This window comes from Sceloporus undulatus, chromosome 2, assembly GCF_019175285.1.
Source record: "Sceloporus undulatus isolate JIND9_A2432 ecotype Alabama chromosome 2, SceUnd_v1.1, whole genome shotgun sequence".
Lineage (NCBI taxonomy): Eukaryota > Metazoa > Chordata > Lepidosauria > Squamata > Phrynosomatidae > Sceloporus > Sceloporus undulatus.
This window is the reverse complement of record NC_056523.1, coordinates 302,339,380-302,356,355: the sequence shown is the minus strand read 5'-3', so window position 1 is coordinate 302,356,355 and position 16,976 is coordinate 302,339,380. Positions and strand designations below refer to the sequence as shown.

The 16,976-nt window shown below is 39.8% G+C and overlaps 1 protein-coding gene across 5 annotated transcripts in view; it reads left to right on the top strand.

Moving 5' to 3' along the window:
* ITGA2 (integrin subunit alpha 2) overlaps positions 1-16,976 on the top strand; it is an 80,383-nt gene that overhangs the window by 27,090 nt on the left and 36,317 nt on the right. For all 5 annotated transcript variants that reach the window (XM_042451768.1, XM_042451767.1, XM_042451769.1 and 2 more), the window contains 6 exons: positions 2,952-3,061; positions 4,823-4,914; positions 10,331-10,445; positions 11,421-11,548; positions 13,126-13,274; positions 13,585-13,735. In XM_042451768.1, coding sequence (XP_042307702.1) covers positions 2,952-3,061; positions 4,823-4,914; positions 10,331-10,445; positions 11,421-11,548; positions 13,126-13,274; positions 13,585-13,735 — 745 coding nt within the window. The remainder of the gene's footprint in view (positions 1-2,951; positions 3,062-4,822; positions 4,915-10,330; positions 10,446-11,420; positions 11,549-13,125; positions 13,275-13,584; positions 13,736-16,976) is intronic.

Genomic DNA, 16,976 nt, shown 5'->3' with positions numbered 1-16,976 from the left:
TTCCTGTGGTCTGTTCTATAGCATATTCTACTTTTGGCAATATCATGCTTTGTTACTGTTTGGTGAAGAGCATAACATAAAAAACATTTCAGGTTCCTTTAGCTGGGCAGTTGCAGACTGTGCCTGCCTGCTTTTCCTAGTTGTCTTTTACTCTATCATTATCAGAGCTGCCGTAACTTGCACTGTTGAATGTGTACAATTCCTGGCTGTAGGACTACAGTCTTTGTTTTTTGTAAGGGTGTGGCATAATCCCTGCATGAATTAAGAAGCTGAAACCTTATAATTATGTTAACTAAGAATCTAATCCTGTTAGTCAGAAGCTATTTTGCCCTTAATTCTTCTAAATAGAAAAAGAAAAAGGAAGAGAAAGAGAGCAGAACCAAACACAACATTAAGGAACGCAGGTGCGTTACAGACGGCCCAGAAGGGGCAGTCTCACGCCGCTGTTGGTTGCTGCGTCCGGGAACTGCAGCATCCAAACCGCGCAGTTCCCAGATGCAGTAAAGAAGGAGCGCGAAAATCACGCTCCTTCCTCAGCCCCGGAAGAGATGCGGCGAGGCGCTAGTCGCGCACTCATGGTGTCACTTCCGCCGTGCGGACGCAAAGCGTCCGCTACACCAAAATGGCGGCAGCCATGTGGAACGGCCACTGCCATTTTGACATAGTCATTACGCGCGAGGGGCAAGGCGTGTCAGGAAGCGCCGACCCTCGCGCGTTATGACAGCATGATGACGGCGCCTCATGGGCCCATCTGTAACGCGCCACAGACTTACAGAGCAAATTTAACTAGGCTCGTGAAGGAGTGGAGTAGCTGATCCAGTACTGAATTTCAATTATTTGCATTGGTTGGGACAGAATATGGCAGTAGTGTCTTCCAGTATTCCTTCCCACTCCCAGATGGGACAGAATACTTTAACATTTTTCATTGTAAGGAGTAGATGGTACTGAAAGAGAATACAGCTCCATTCTAATCATGGGGCTTATCTCAGTATCTGCAGTGTAACCAATGGATCTAGTGTTCTACCCCTTCCCCCCACAATGCACTATTTTGGGGTCTCCTTGCAATATGGGTGCTGCTGGGACTATGAGACATATGAAGAAAAATTGAGTTAACATCACTACCACAGCCTATCTTCTCCATCTAATCCTAGATCCAATCAAGATCCTACCCGTCCCCAACAAGCTAGGGGCTAGAATTGCCCTGCAACCTAATTCTTAGATTTATATCCACCTTTCGAGTGTGACCGAAAGAGTTAAGAGGAAATGTTTGCCACTGACAGATGTTTGTTTCTGACATTTTTGTACTACATGTGTGTATCTTTGGTTTGGCTAGGTTATCATTTTGTGTGCTTGTTTAAGTTGCAGACACTTCATGAAAAGATGTCATGCATCTTATGAAGGGGGGTGTGGTCTACAAGAGCTCATGCCATAATTAATTTATTTTAAATTGCTCCATGATCCCAGTGTTCTCTTTACTACAAAACAACTTGCATCAAATATTACTGTTTTTGTTGCTGCACATTTCCTCCAGGCAATATTAGTGCTGGAGAAATAATTTTAATTGTTTGGCCAACCCTCTCAAACCTTAACAGCCAGCTCTCCTCACCAGCACTCCAGTCTTGATTTCCCTCCCCAAAGGCAGAAGATTCCTGACACTTAAGCTGCACCTCACACTGTTATCCCATGTCCTATGTCAGTTTCTTTCAAACAGTGTCTTTTCCTGCACTAGTGCATCCAAGACTCTCCTGGAGGAACTGTCAAAGCCACCTCTGAGTATTTCATGCCTAAGAAAACCCTAATAAAATGTATGGGGCCATCGTAAGTCAACAGGTGACTTGAAGGGACGTGCACACACGCTCATAAGGAATCTGGGATACATTATTTTAGGCTTCACCTAGCCTACATTTGCTGAGCCATTTGCAGGCTGGACAGAATTAATTTTCTAAAATCCACATGTTGATGGATGACTATCCATGCATCTTCATACCCTAGTACACATCTGAAAAATACACATAGAAAAATGTGCAGATTTTAAATATTTGCAAAACCCTGCTTGAACACATTTGTTAATGAATTATTTGAATGCAAAGGATATATTTAAAACTGTAGTGTACAAAGTGTAGCTTAGAGGTTGCATGCAGCCCTTGGGACACCAGTGTATAACCCCTGAAGCACCCCACACATCCCCAATTTAAATTTAGGGGAACAATTTTTAGGTGAGCTTTTTGCTCAAGCCGAAGTGGTTCACTTCCCCTAACAATCGAAAACCAGATTCGCAGAAAAAAAATATTTAAATCATTGAAAATCAGCCAAACAGCAGCCAGGAATGATGACTTGGCACTCTGGGTATGCTGAAATGTGCCATGTGTGGGCATGGAGGCCCACCCCAATTTAAAGGATGCACACAGATAGCACACATGCACACACAAATTAAAAATGGATGGATTACGTCCCATTAAAAATATAAAGCAACAGCACCAGTCACAAACCAGATGCAGAAATGAAAAACCAGAGAAACAGAATTTAAATATATGATATCATTAATGTGAGCAGGTTTGCATGTTATCGATTATTGGCTTTAACTTGGATGAAAGATTAGAAGAATTAATTATTGTGAAGTTACAGTGATTAGTTGTCACCTAAAATTTTACTTACTATTGAAAGTAGTTGTTGGATAGCATAAAAATTAACCTTTATATGCATGTAAGATACTGTATGATGGGAGCTGAAGATGACTCTTCTTAAACTTGATATGTAACAATATGCACAACTTCCTCATTATGTTACTTTTGACACTAATTAGTGACTCTTTATCCTCTCCTTCACAAAATATAATTTGTTGTTTCCACTCTCTGAATGTGAGGTCTTTTGTTCAGTTATTATTCTGAGAAGGAAACTTTCCAACTGAAATGACCAAATCTTTCATATAGATATGTTTGTCTGTTTTCCAGGTTGCTTGTTGGGTCACCCTGGAGTGGCTATCCAGGAAACAGAATGGGTGACATCTATAAATGTGCAGTTAGTCTGCAGAGAACCAAATGTTCAAAAATGAACTTGCAGAGTAAGTGGTGACATTTTTTAAAGTATATTTCTAGTTTATCCCAGGTGCTCAAGATGTTATACATGGTCCCCACTGCCAATCCTTGTAATAATGTTCTAAATAGACTAGGCTGAGAGAGCATGAACAGGCCAAGGTACACAACTTTGTTGTAAGGGTGTGTTTTTGCAGTTGAAAATAATAATTCATTTATTTAAATCCACTGGGAGATTTTGATCTGAATTGTGATCTGACATTTGAAATCAGAGAAGTCCCTTATTTTAAAAATTTTGTTTGGACATCACTTTAGTTCCCTTCAGAAAATGTGATACGGTTATGCAGGTGGATACATGAAAGCCATCATTTCTGAGTCTGACTTCCCGAAAGTAATTCTAGATTATTTTGAGGTTAGGGAGTGTCACACTATTCTCAGGTGAAACAGATGGGCAAAATAAAGCGGTTTCTAGGTGCTTTGCAGGTGGGGTGTTTAGATAACACATGAAAGCAGCTGGAAATCAGACTGAAGCCATGCTTTGGGGCTAAAAATAAGAGCAAAAAGAAGCCAGGATAGTCCGACTCAAGTTGAAAGATGCACATCTTCATGGCTGCATATAAATGCTGGGGCAGGTGCAGGGCTGGGGCAAAAAAATGAAAGTGCGACAACTCTAGTGGATGTAATTGCAACATACATGTAAATCAGACAGTCCAACAGGGAGGCATGGTGTGAAGGGGCTTGTTTGGGGGGGGGGCATGATTGTGCTTTGCCAATGTAGCCCCCAGACACTGATGCCCTATACACTGATGCCTGAGTCAGTAGAATGCATATCAAAATACATAGAGTTGAGATGCATATTAAAAATAAGAACAATTTTTGCACAGAAATGTGAACAGATTTCTGTGTGGGAAAAGAAGATGTTTATAATCTGGTGCTGGCTGAAGTCAGAACAAGTTTGGCAGTAGAAATAAGCGATAGCTAAAAGATTGAGTTTGAGAGATTTACACATCCACAGTTAAATTCCTGATGTTCAAGTAATGTACAATTCCCATAAATAATTGGTGGCCTCCGTGTAAACTAGGAGTGCGGATCTTTGACTGTTTCATCCATACATGTAAAGAACAATAATTTTCACAGTTTACATTCCAATGCAGGAGAAAACAAATATTTCTGTACAGTTTTTTTAACCCATTATTCACACTCCCTTGGAGCCTTAATATGTGCTGAAAAATTTTTCTGGAAGCAGTTTTTTTGTGTAAAAATTGTGGTTTTTACACAAAAACATGATTTTTGTGCAGAAAAAGGTTCCAGAAATATATAGCTTTTTGTGTAAAACTGGTGGGCTTAAGGGATAACCCACCAATTTTTGACAAAAAAATGTGTTTCTAGAAATGTCATTTTTTTGTCATGACAAAACATGTTTTTCATGGAAAAATCCACCATTTTCACAAAAATACCCTGCTTCTAGAAAAATGAACTTTGTACAAAATTTATTTTTTGAACAAAACCTAACAATTATGCAAACATATGTTTCTAGAAAAGTGCTTTTTTATATACCCAAAATGTATTTCGTCCTGCTGCAAGAGAAGATGAGTATTTAAGCATACCTGTCAACTAGTAGTTTCACATTTAAAAGTATTTCAGGAAATCATTCTACACAAAAATGCATATGGGGTATGTTTGCACAGATGAAATGAAACAGGTGTATGAAGTAACCTCAATCATTTAAGGCTGAGGTATATGTCTAAAATAGCACCTTCTGTTGTTGGCTTTTTATTGTGTCTTCATAGCTTTTGCAAGTATCCCGAATGTTACAGAGATAAAGAAGGACATGAATCTCGGTTTAACCCTAGTAAGAAACTCAATAACTGGAGGGTTTTTGGTAAGTGCTGAAGATATGTGTAGCAAAAATATAGCTTCTATCACTTTTAGCAATAAAATGGTCATGCTTTTTACCTTTATCTGTGTGTGGATAGTAAGTAGGTAATACTAAGTTTATCCAGCTAAGAAAAGGATAAGCAAAATGTAATTATGTAAGTATGTTCATATTACATTTAAATTAATCTGCTTTGGTCTTTTTTGTATATGTATGTTAGATGAAAAACGTTTTCCCAGATGAGGCTGCATATACTTTCAATGATAAGTCAATCATAACTATAAACAGTGCCCTCTTCTTCATTATGACACTCACTAGCTTCATTAAGTGACCTCAGTACATATACCCAGTATGGTAAACACTGACCACATTCCCACTTACAAATAAATCAGTTTGCGATTTCAATAGATGGATCGGTGCAACAGCAGTGCGTGGTTCAGACTACATTTGCCCCGATCACATTTTCTTGCTGTAAAATAACCTACTTGTCATTCACATTGACTAATGAATCGATTGAAAATGGACCCTCTTCAGCCAATCGGCAAATTTAAATTGGTTCCTATCCATATCTCATTCACACTTGCGCTTGATTGATTTATTGCAAAACATGCAGAAAAAATGAGTGCCAAAAAGACGCGTGTTAAATGGGTCTAGTGCAGGGGGGCCCCTTGCCAAACTGCTTCAGCAGTTCGGCTCAAGTGTGAACAAGGGTCATTTAAACCACTTCAGATTGATTAGCAAACTGATTTATAACGTAGTGAGAATGAGGCCACTGTATTTATTTCTGATTAGGTTTCCAAGCAGTCACCTTATCAAAGATTGTTTCTTGCATTGCCAACCATTCTAGGGATGAAATGGATATCCATAATTGTTCATTCCCAAGTGGAAAAATGGGTCTCTCTGACAGTCAGGAAGCCGAATTCAAAAAATAATAAGAGTAGCAAGGAATGTGCACAGTATTCACCCTGTATTCAGACATCCTGAAGTGTTGCAGAGGGGAATTATTTTGCAAAGAAAAACACTTTTTTTGCACACACAGATCCCAGCCTTGTTTGATGTGCAGAAAATGACATAATGTACAGCAAATATTGTTTCCTGAGCAGAATACCTGTTTTCTATGGAAAAACAAACAAACCACCTTTTTTCTCTCCAAAATAATTTCTCTGCAATACTTCAGAGTGTTTGAATGTGGGGAGAATAGTGCAGAGAGTGTTCATTTGCACCCACAGTGGGTAGATGACTACTTTATTACTGTAAATAGTTGAATATTTACATCCCTAATCCACACACCATCTCCACTTCCTTCCGTACACACAGATTTGACCAGATCCAGCCTGATTCCCAAGATCTGGCTGGCAATTCTTCACCCACGGCTTAAATATTTACTTGTCTCCACATCAGTCAGAATAGGGAGCTCCCTCAGAGCCACATCACTCTACACTGGTTCTGGATATTTTGCCGAAATAAACAAAGCAAAAGGGCCAGTGGCTTTACTTTCCCCTGCTTATATGGTCATATTTAAAGCAGGAACCAAAGATTCAGCTGTAGTCATAACTGGATTCTAGAGTTCTTTTGAGCAATGGAACCACTTTGTACACTAAACAATGTACTTCTGCCTTGTTGCAGTACACAACAGCCATCTACCTTCCCTTTTTAGTGGACTGTGTGTTTATGTGGGGTTTTTTTATTTACTGTATATCTATCTGCCTTCCTATAGATTTTGCTTGTGAGCCACCCAGAAGTCTGTCCAGGACATAAACAGATGATTTTGTGCTAATGAAGTAAACTAGATCCCTTTAGTTTAGCTCCTCCAGTGGCTTTTATCCAAAGACGTCCTTCCACTAGTATAATAGACACCACTGGTGGATAGTTACTCCACTATTCCCCTTCCCCATAGTTCTCCCTAAGGGTAAGATCAGCTTCAGAGAGTTAGCTATTGCAAAGAAACATATGAGGCCATGCTGGAGACTTAAGTAGTGAGTGAGAAGAAGGGTAACTTCTACTACACAAGCAGAAGTTGCTTGCATACCATTGGATTTAAAGAGTTTCTTTTCAAGGTAGGATCACTAGAAAAACTCTGAGTAAAGTTGTGGGAGTCCTATCCTTCTCCTGATTTCTGCATTTTTAAAATCCTGCAATTATCACCCCTTTCCTAAACAGTAATCAGTTAAAAGTGCCAAATTTGTATGAATATGTGTGTCTTTAAGTCATCTCTTGACTTAGGCCAGCCCCATGAATTTCACTGTTGTTGTTTTTTTTAGAAAACACGTAGAGGTGGTTTTGCCAGTTCCTTCCTCTGAAATATAGCCTACAGCAGTGGTATTCATTGGTGGTTTCCCATCTAGTTACTAACCAGGGCTGACCCTGCCCAGCTTCGAAGATCAGACAGGATCTGGTGCTTTCAGAGTATTTAGGCAGATATCTAACGATACAAAATAAGATTATAATTTATTCTTTGAGACATGTTAGTTTCCAGTGGCTTTTGAACAAAAACACTTTCATTGTATCACTTTACATGGAATTCAGTTTTTGAATTAATTGCCTTGTATATTGCTGAACTACAAACATCTGCGAACACTTAAAGTTGTGTTCTCTTCTGTAGCCCAGAAGCATTACCTGTGTTTATTGATAATGAATCCTGCACTTTGTATTATGAGAAACCTGACAGAGCAAGCTATTTGCATAGTCTTGGAAAGCATGCTCAGTGTGTTGTTTTCATGTGCTACGAATGCAATAAAAATAAGTCCCTTGTGACTTAATTGCATTATCTACAATGTTTTTATACTATAGAGTTCCATCTAAAACATTACAGCTTTTATGGGAATTATAGTAGGCCTGCTAGCAGAGTGTTTGCCAATTCTATGAATCCAGTCAGCAGAAAAAGTCATCCAGGAGGTAAATGCTGAAGCAGCACACATCTAGAAAATTCATCTTTAAACAGAAGTATGTTATCTCCCCATCCACTCTGCTGTTCTTTCCTGAGTTGCCAGTTTGAAAAAAGTGTGTAGGTGGGGAGGGGGGAGAAACAAAGGTGTAGCTATTGTGGGGGCAATATGAAGACATCACCCCCAATAAAAATTCTCTTTTCCCCACCCATGAAAATTTCCTCCAATCCTCAAATTTTTAGCATTGCAACATCTTCTCACTTCAGTTGAGCCCTTAGAAATACTGTTTAAGCATACAAAGAAATGGGGCAAGAAAAATACCATGAGAGTGCAAACATAGCAAATAAGTCTGCTCTAGGTGTGAATTATTTTCAGTGTCTTAGGACCTGTCCAGACCGGCCTGAAAGGCTGGCCTGGGAGTGGAGTTGGGGCATCGTGTCCAAATGATGCATGCCCTGAATTTGCCTCCAGGGCGCCCTGACACCACGCACTGATCCACATGGTGCATGGCATCATGGTACTTCTCCAGCACTGTGTCCATATGAAGCTGCTGTCTGGGAAAGCTGCCAATGGACAGCTAAGAGTGTGCCAGCCAAAGTTAATAAATAATAATAATAAAACTTTTACTTTTCTCCCGCTTTTCTGTGACGAGACAATCAAAGCGGCTCACAACATATTAAAATATCCACATTCACAACATTATGTCCCAAATTCCCCCCTTAAAACAGGATTAAACATGTTACAATTAAAATATCTATTAAAAACACAGTAAAAAAATACGAGGATAGAGCGGTGGACTAATACTTGATGTGGGGGGCAGTCATTCTGTTGCCGGACACTTTTAATCAGGAAAGGCCTGCTGGAAGAGATCCGTCTTGACAGCTTTTTAAAAGCTGTCTAAGCTGGCAATTTGATGGATCTCGTCCGGCAGGCCGTTCCATAGTTTGGGAGCATTTGCAAAGAAGGCTCTCTGGGAGGTAGCAGTTAGTCTGGTTTTTAAAGGCATAGCATAAAGTTCCAGACAGATGAAAATATGACACATCATATTCACCCTCCTCTCTAGATCCCCACCATTTGGCTTCTGCACCCAATCCTTCAACGTAGTGATTTACTGGCTGGTGGCAGCAGGGCAGTGGAAAAGGAACATAGTTGGACACACAGTGATCATCATCCTCTGTGACCCCTGGGAAGCCCTGAAGGATGTCTGGTTCTGTCTGTCAAGTTATATCAACATAGCTGGGTTCTTCTCCACTGTCTTCCTTCCCCAGTAAATGGAAAGGTTGAGCTGTGCAGTGGGGATTTCAGAGAGAGTGGGTTTATTGCATGTTTGGAAGAGGATTCAGATCTCTTCAGGAACCAAAAAGTGAGTTTCTGAAGTTGGAGCTAGATCTGCGTCACTCACTAACAGGAATTTCTACATAAACTGACCTGCCTTGCCTAAGATTTCCCAAATGCTCATGGCTTGGGTCTTCTCAGGTGATCAAGTTGAAGACACTGGGGTGCTAGTTAAATCAACCTCTTTTATTTTGCCTCTAGCCAGAGTCAACATTGGGAAGTTCCTGTTCCTATGAATACAGGGTGAAAAGGCTAGTTTATATGAACTGGCTTGCAGAAGTGGTTAATGTGTTCTAAAGAGTTTTTAAAGAGGCTGATAATGTCTTAGCTTTGCTGATGACTGGGAAAGCTGTGGCTTTCTAGAGATGATCTGAATGGTTATGGCAGGGTTGGGCACCTTTGGCAGGTCATGGGGGCCAATTTTATGGCCCAGGACCTTTCCAATATCCTTGTGGACTGCCAAAATTGCCAACAAATAAAAACAAAGCAAAGCAAAAGTGGAAGTGCCCAGTAGTCTACTCTTGCTTTGGGGGGGGGGGGGAAGAGATTTTAAAATAATAGTTGGTATTGGGGGTTGTCTATGAACCCACTGTTCCTGGAGGTTCTTAAGAGAGGTCTTCCCTTCAGAAAAAGGGTGGCCAGATTGGTGGTGGGAGCTGCTAAAACAGTCTTGGGGGTGCAGGGCCATATACTGAGCTATGCCTAAGCTTTGCTATTGCTAGTGTTAATTTAATCAATGCAAGATAGAGTTTGTAAATATTAGCTTGCATGTGGTGCCATCTTTTGGTCAGTTTGGGCCAATTTGTTTGGCTGAAAGTGAATACATCTAGAGCTGAGCCAAAAGTTCTTTCCAAAGCCCTTCTTCTGGATTTGGGTTATGTGTGGAAGATTTCATGAAAGAGCCCTTCCTGTTCTTTTCTGTTGTGTGTGTGATGGTGACAGTCTTACTTCCCACAGCTTCTGGGTTTCAGTCCCTCCCCTTTACCCCTGAAAGGCCAGAATGAGCGTAGCACTGCTTTCACTCTAATTCAGTTTGTGTTCATGGCCCATTGCCCAAATTTCTAGTGTGGGAAAAACCATGCAATGCATAATCCAGAACAATATGGTTATCAAATCTGGTGAGAAAGGAGTTAACTGATGTTTATCTTGAAATGTGGTGGTGAATTTAATGAATTTAATTTCTCTGTGTTTTTGTTTCAAAGACTTGTGGTCCTTTGTGGGCACAACAGTGTGGAAGTCAGTACTATGCAACAGGAATCTGTTCTGAGTTCAGTCCAAGCTTCCAAATTGTGAAAAGTTTTTCACCAGCTGTACAAAGTAAGACTTTTAAAAATAATTTAGAAATTCATCAGTTTTAAAAATGAGACGCAACCAATGAATACAAAGAATCTGGCTCAGTCTTTTCATATAAGACATGCTTTATTAATTTATGGAATTTAAGCACAAATATTTTTTGGCCTAGAAATCCCTGGCCCTTAACTCTATATGCACATGAAAGAGTTCTGGTTACTCAAGTAGTTATTTTTAATGGGAAACGTGATTATTTTCCCTTCAGGCAATGTGTGGATTGTGACTGTGAGATTATCTCATCTACAGTGTGGTTATGCAAATGTCATTATTATCATTTTTAAAAGTTATGTGTGTTAATATGCCATTTATTTCTTTGGCTAAGCAATCTACCACTTTTGGCAGTGTTATCTCATACATCATGGAGTAATTCAAAGCCCTGTATTTTGTATCTGAAAGCCAGCATGGCATAGTTGTTTGAGTGTTGGACTTCAATTCAGGGGACCAGGATCAGATTCCCTGCTCAGCCCTGAAACCCACTGGGTGACCTTGGGAAAGGCACATGCTTTCAGCCTCAGGGGAGGTCAATGGCAAACCTCTTCTGAACAAATCTTGCTAAGAAAGCCTTCGGGCCGCCATAAGCCAGAACTGACTTGAAGGTACACAACTCTCTCTCTTTCTCTCTTTATATCTGGCAATGATTATGCTTTCCTCAGTGCTTGTACTTCTGGAATATACTGTCTCATTGTTATTTCTTTTAACAAAAGAAAGAGAATAGGAGTATGGTTACCTCACTATAAAACAAAAATTCTTTCTCTTATTAGAGTGGGGATATTTAGTCACACTAACTGCTCAACCTTTCTGGTAGCATAAATATTGTCCTGCTGGGAAGTTTAGGGGAATTTGTTTGCCTTTTATCTTGACTCCATGAATTTGTAATGTCATTGGACACAGTATGTAAATGAAAATAACATCAAACACTTTTCTTATCCCTTTCTGCTGCAGAATGTTCTTCAGCTGTTGATGTTGTGGTGGTATGTGATGAATCAAATAGTATTTATCCTTGGGATGCTGTGAAGGCATTTTTGGAAAAATTTGTTCAAAGTTTAGATATAGGCCCCACAAAAACTCAGGTAAGCAGATTAAACATTTTTTAAAAAAAATTCCATCAGCAACTTCTTGGTTCTGAAAATTTTAGAAGAAAGTAGGTGTCTTTTACCATAAAGTTGGAGGGGAGGGGGTTGGTAGTAGTAGAAATCAGAAGATGGGAGATTGGGAAGGGCAGCTATGAAAGAACTGGGCAAGATTCTAAAGTGTAAAGAACACTAAACACTAAAGTGTGAATCACCCAACCCATTGTATCCCCCATCACAATGTATTGATGTGAGAGCTGGACAATGAAGAAAGCAGGTGAAAAGAAAATCAACTCATTTGAGATGTAGTGCTGAAGAAAAGTTCTGAAGATATTATGGATGGCCAAGAAGACAAACAGATGGAGCCTTGAACAAATCAAGCCTGAACAAGCAAATGGGTCCTTGAACAAACTAAGCCTGGAAGCCAAAATGCCTAAATTGAGGCTGCCATATTTCAGCCACATCATGAGAAGACACCACTCATTACAAAAGACAATAATGCTAGTGCAATAGAAGTAGAGGAAGACTGCAAATCAGATGGCTAGACTCAATCACAGAGGTCACAGGCCACTGTGGACAAGAGGGTCTTGGAGATGTCTCATCCACAGGGTCGCCATCAGTCAAGTTCAACAGTTAACAACAACAAAGCAGTAATCGAAAAATTGAAACAAAGTGAGGGTGAAGGCTGATTCATCAGAGTTTCTGAAAGTATCAGTTTCTATCACCAGAGGGCTGGATCATAATACAATGGACTTGCAATCTTCAGATTTGAACATCCATGGATGACATGGCGCCGTCATTGGGGACAATGGGACTGAAGTCCTTCCTGTCTTCCTTCCTTGTCCTTCCTTCCTTCCTTCCTGTCCTTCCTTTCCTTCTGCCCTCCCCCTCCATGCTTCTACTCCGGCTTGGCTTTGGGCATTCAGAAATGGAGGCTGGAGGTGGATCTTTAAACCTCATGATCGATTATCTCAATTAAGTGGGGTTTTTGGAGGAGAAAAAAAAAACCAATCGGTGCATTCAGGATGTGTGTAACTACAGAGATTCTCCTGGATTCATCCTGGATTATTTGTTCACAGTGTGAATAGAACCCCCAGTCTATGAAAGCTGCATGCTCACTCTTCTTTTGCACTGTTGGCCGGGTTGTTACAGACAGCAATTAAAGCTGGCTTCGAGTCACAGTGGGGTATGGTGTTTCATGATCTGCGTCCTAAGAGTCCGAAGTTGCCTTTATTTTTATTTATTTAGGTATTTATATGCCCGCCCGTTCAGCCCTATGGTCTCTCAGGGCGGCTTACATTTTATTTTTATCAGACGGTTTCCCTGGCCCTCAGGCTTACAATCTAAAAGCCATACACAAAATGGAGAAGGGAAATGGTGGAGGACAAGGGAATGAGGTCCAGTGGTTCTTCTCTCCCTCCTGAGGCTTGGACCAAGGCAGATGGAGGGAGGGCGTTTCTTATCCCTATGCAATACAATGTACACCAATCAAAGTTGATTCATGTATGCCATATATACATATGTAATGTTCTAATCTTATGGAAGACTTCTGTTGTATTTCTTATTCTTAATTTTAGGTAGGCTTAATTCAGTATGGTAATAGCCCAAGAGTAGTATTCAACTTGAATACATATCAAAATAAGGAAGGTGCTGTACAAGCAATGTCAAGGACCTATCAGAGAGGAGGGGAATATACAAATACATTTGAAGCAATTGATTATGCCAGGTAAGGGGCACCAATAGCAACTAATGATAAACTTAATTATTATTATTATTATTTTCATTAGTAGAAAAAATGAGAAAAATGCATCATTGCTGCCAAGGCTGTATATACTGATACTTTTTTTTACAAAAATGCTTGAATAGTGCTTTGAATTTTAATGTTGTTTATGTGCTTAATTTTACCTATTGTAAGCTAAGGAGTCGTAAGTGAAGTTGTTCCCCAGCTTTACTTTGTTGATGGTAAAAGTGCTAATGGATGCATGGACAAAAAATAATTTTCATGTTTAAAAAATTGTGCATGGTTTTTATTTCAGGCGTTATGCTTTCTTAAAAGAATCTGGTGGGCGACCCTCAGCCTCTAAAGTAATGGTTGTTGTGACAGATGGTGAATCACATGATGGCTCAAACTTGCAAGAAGTGATAACTAAATGTAATGAGGACAATATCACAAGATTTGGTATAGCAGTAAGTAAGGTTTTTATTACTATGATGATAACTTTAGCTGACCTTGTTTTCTTTGCTTTGTCTAGCAGTGCTTTATTTAATGCACTTACTGAGAAAATGTGATTACTATAGACATTGTCAGACTCTAGCTCCCCATAACTGCCCTCGAGTCAGCCTCAACTCACGATAATCCTGTAGATGAGACATCTCCACTGCTCTGCTTTTGCAGACTCATCCCCAATGACCTCTCTGATTGATTGATCCACCCATCTGACGTGTGGTCTCCTTCTCTTTCAACTACCCTTGACCTTTCCCAGCACTATTGCCTTTTCTAATGAGTTGTGCCTTCCATGATGTGGCCAAAGTACAACAACTTCAATTTGATTGTCTTTGCTTCTAAGGGTATTTCAGGCTTGATCTGTTCAATCAATCAATCATTTATTATTACAGCATACAGCCAGTACAAGATAAAATACAATAACGATGACCAAGCATCCATATAAACAATACACTCAATATGACCTTTTACAAACAGGTACAAATATCAGCAAGAAATCTAGGATAAAATAAAGCTCATTCCCATGTGTTAATTAACAGCAGAATTTAGAAGAGTTGATAAAATATTATTAAAAAGTTTCTTTAGCATAACATTTAACAGTCATCTGTCAAAGTATCCATCCATTATGGAGTGCTTATTAAAGCAGAATGTAATATTAAGGAAATAGTAAAAAAATGATAAAAAGATGTTCCATCGATACACATAAAGACTAGCACAGTCAAACAATTTATAAAATGAGTAGGAACAGATAACGTAATATCTGCAATAGTAAGCAATAGCAATAGCAAGTACATTTCTGTACCACTTATCAGTGCACTTAAGCACTCCCTAAGTGGTTTACAAAGTGTAAGCTAATTGCCCCTAGCAATCTGGGTACTCATTTTAACAACCTCAGAAGGATGCAAGCCTGAGTCAAGTTTGAGCCCTTTTGCTGGTATTTAACTTGCAATCTTATGGTTTTAAGTGAGTGGCTGCATTTTTACAAGGTTTACTGTGTCTGTTTTAAAAATCTTGTTCAAAGAATAATAGCAGCTGCAAGAAATTTAGCAACTCTGCTAGTTACATGTTCATTGCAGTCTGCTAGAAGGTAGTCAACATAAAATTTCTCCTGTCTACCGGGTTGCTGTTTAATAATGGGAGTTATATAAAAAGCATGGGTTTCTGTATAGAGGGGGAAACAAAGAAGAACATGACTGATTGATTCAACTTCCTCAAAGCCACAAGGACAAAAACAACCACTTTGCCTATTCTGTCTGTGGTGAGGAAACACAACCTTCAAATGGTTTACAAACCGACGAAGAAAATCCAGCAAATGCTACACTCAGCCAAGGACCAGAAAGACCTTCTCACAGCCACAGGAGTTTACCACATACCATGCAGCTGCGGACAAGTCTACATAGGGACCAACAAATGCAGTGTGCAAACAAGAATCAAGGAACACGAGAGACACTGCAGAGTGGGTCAGCCAGAAAAATCAGCAGTAGCAGAACATGTTACAAACCATCCTGGGCATGAAATACTGTTTGAAATTCTGGACCATGCCAACCACTGCTATGTCAGGATGCACAGGGAAGCCATGGAAATCCATAAACACCTGGATAATTTCAACAGGAAAAAGGAAACCCTTAAAGTAAACAAGGTTTGGCTACCAGTCCTGAAAAATAGCAAGATGAAGACTCAACAAATGCAAATGAGAAATCTCCCAGGGTCAGGGGTTTCCCAGCAGACAATGAGCACTAATCAAGCAGACACTAATCCTCTTTTGCAGATCCTCCCACCCTGATGTCTGCCATTAGCAACAGAACTATACACATGTAAATCACTCCTGCCTTTCCAGGTCACACAATATGTATACCCAACTCCTTTCCAAGCAAGCATTCTCTGAAGATGCCAGCCACAGATGCTGGCGAAACATTAGGAAGAAACCTTTCTGGAACATGGCCACATAGCCCAAAAAACCGACAAAAAACTTTGGATGCTGGCCATGGAAGCCTTCAACTTCAGATAAAAGCCCTTCTTTGATCTGTTCAAAAACCCATTTGTTTGTTTGTTTTTGGCTTTCCACCATTTCTTATCATTCTTCTCCAGTACCACATCTCAAATTAATTGATTTTCTTTTTATCTGCTTTTTTCACTGTCCAGCTTTCACATCCATACATAGTGATGTGGAATACCATGGCTTGGATGATTTTAACTTTAGTGTTCAGTTGTATATCTTTACTTTTTAGGATCTTTTCTAGCTCTTTTATGGCTGCCCTTCCCGTTCCTAGTCTTCTTCTTATCTCTTAATTGCATAACCATAGCCTCAAAGATTTTTCTATCTGATGAAAGTTGCTGTCCAGCAACATCTGGGAATCAAAAGGTTCTGCACCCTTGATGCTTTGCATAAATTATAAAGGGATTGAAAAATGAATGACAATGGGCCTCTGGATATAGTTTCCTGTGAGAAATATGCACCACCTCCATCTCCACTACTACTATTGCTAATACTGCTACCTCTATTTCTATCCTGCCTTTCTCTCCAGTATCAGGACTTAGGGCGGCTATAAAAAGTTTTTAAAAATACAGTTAAAAACAATTGCAACAAGAGAATTAAAAACAGTAAAACTTATTAAAGACAGAGTATCCCGTATTCAAAATTCTGAAATACAAAATTCTACAAAATTGTCCACATGGTGGCTGAGATAGTGATACCTTTGCTTTCTGATGGTTCAGTGAACCCAAACTTTGTTTCACAGATAAAATTATTAAAAAATATTATGTATAAAACTCTTCAGGCTACATGTATAAGGTACAGTCTCTCCCCCCCCCCCCCCCCCTCAAAAGGAAAAAAACACGGATGCTCAAGCCCCATTCAAATGAATGGGGCTCGTGCCCATGGTGGTGCGGTGGCGGGGCACATGCCATGGGAGAGTGCGCCATTGTTTTCTTCTGGTGCATGCCTCCCTTCCTTCTGGCGCGGCTTCCAGCATAGGCTGGAAGCCACGTAAAACACACCTGCACTGTATATAAGAAACATACTCATATATACTTGACTATAAATCGACCTCATGTATAAGTCAAGGGCAGATTGTGGGGCCAAAATTATGGATTTTGTCATGACCCATGGATAGGTCAAGGAAACTTGGAAGCTCCTTCAGTGTGTGCATGTGTGCATGTGCGGCAAGAGAGACTCTTGTTGAGGCTTTTTGCTTCAGCATTTCA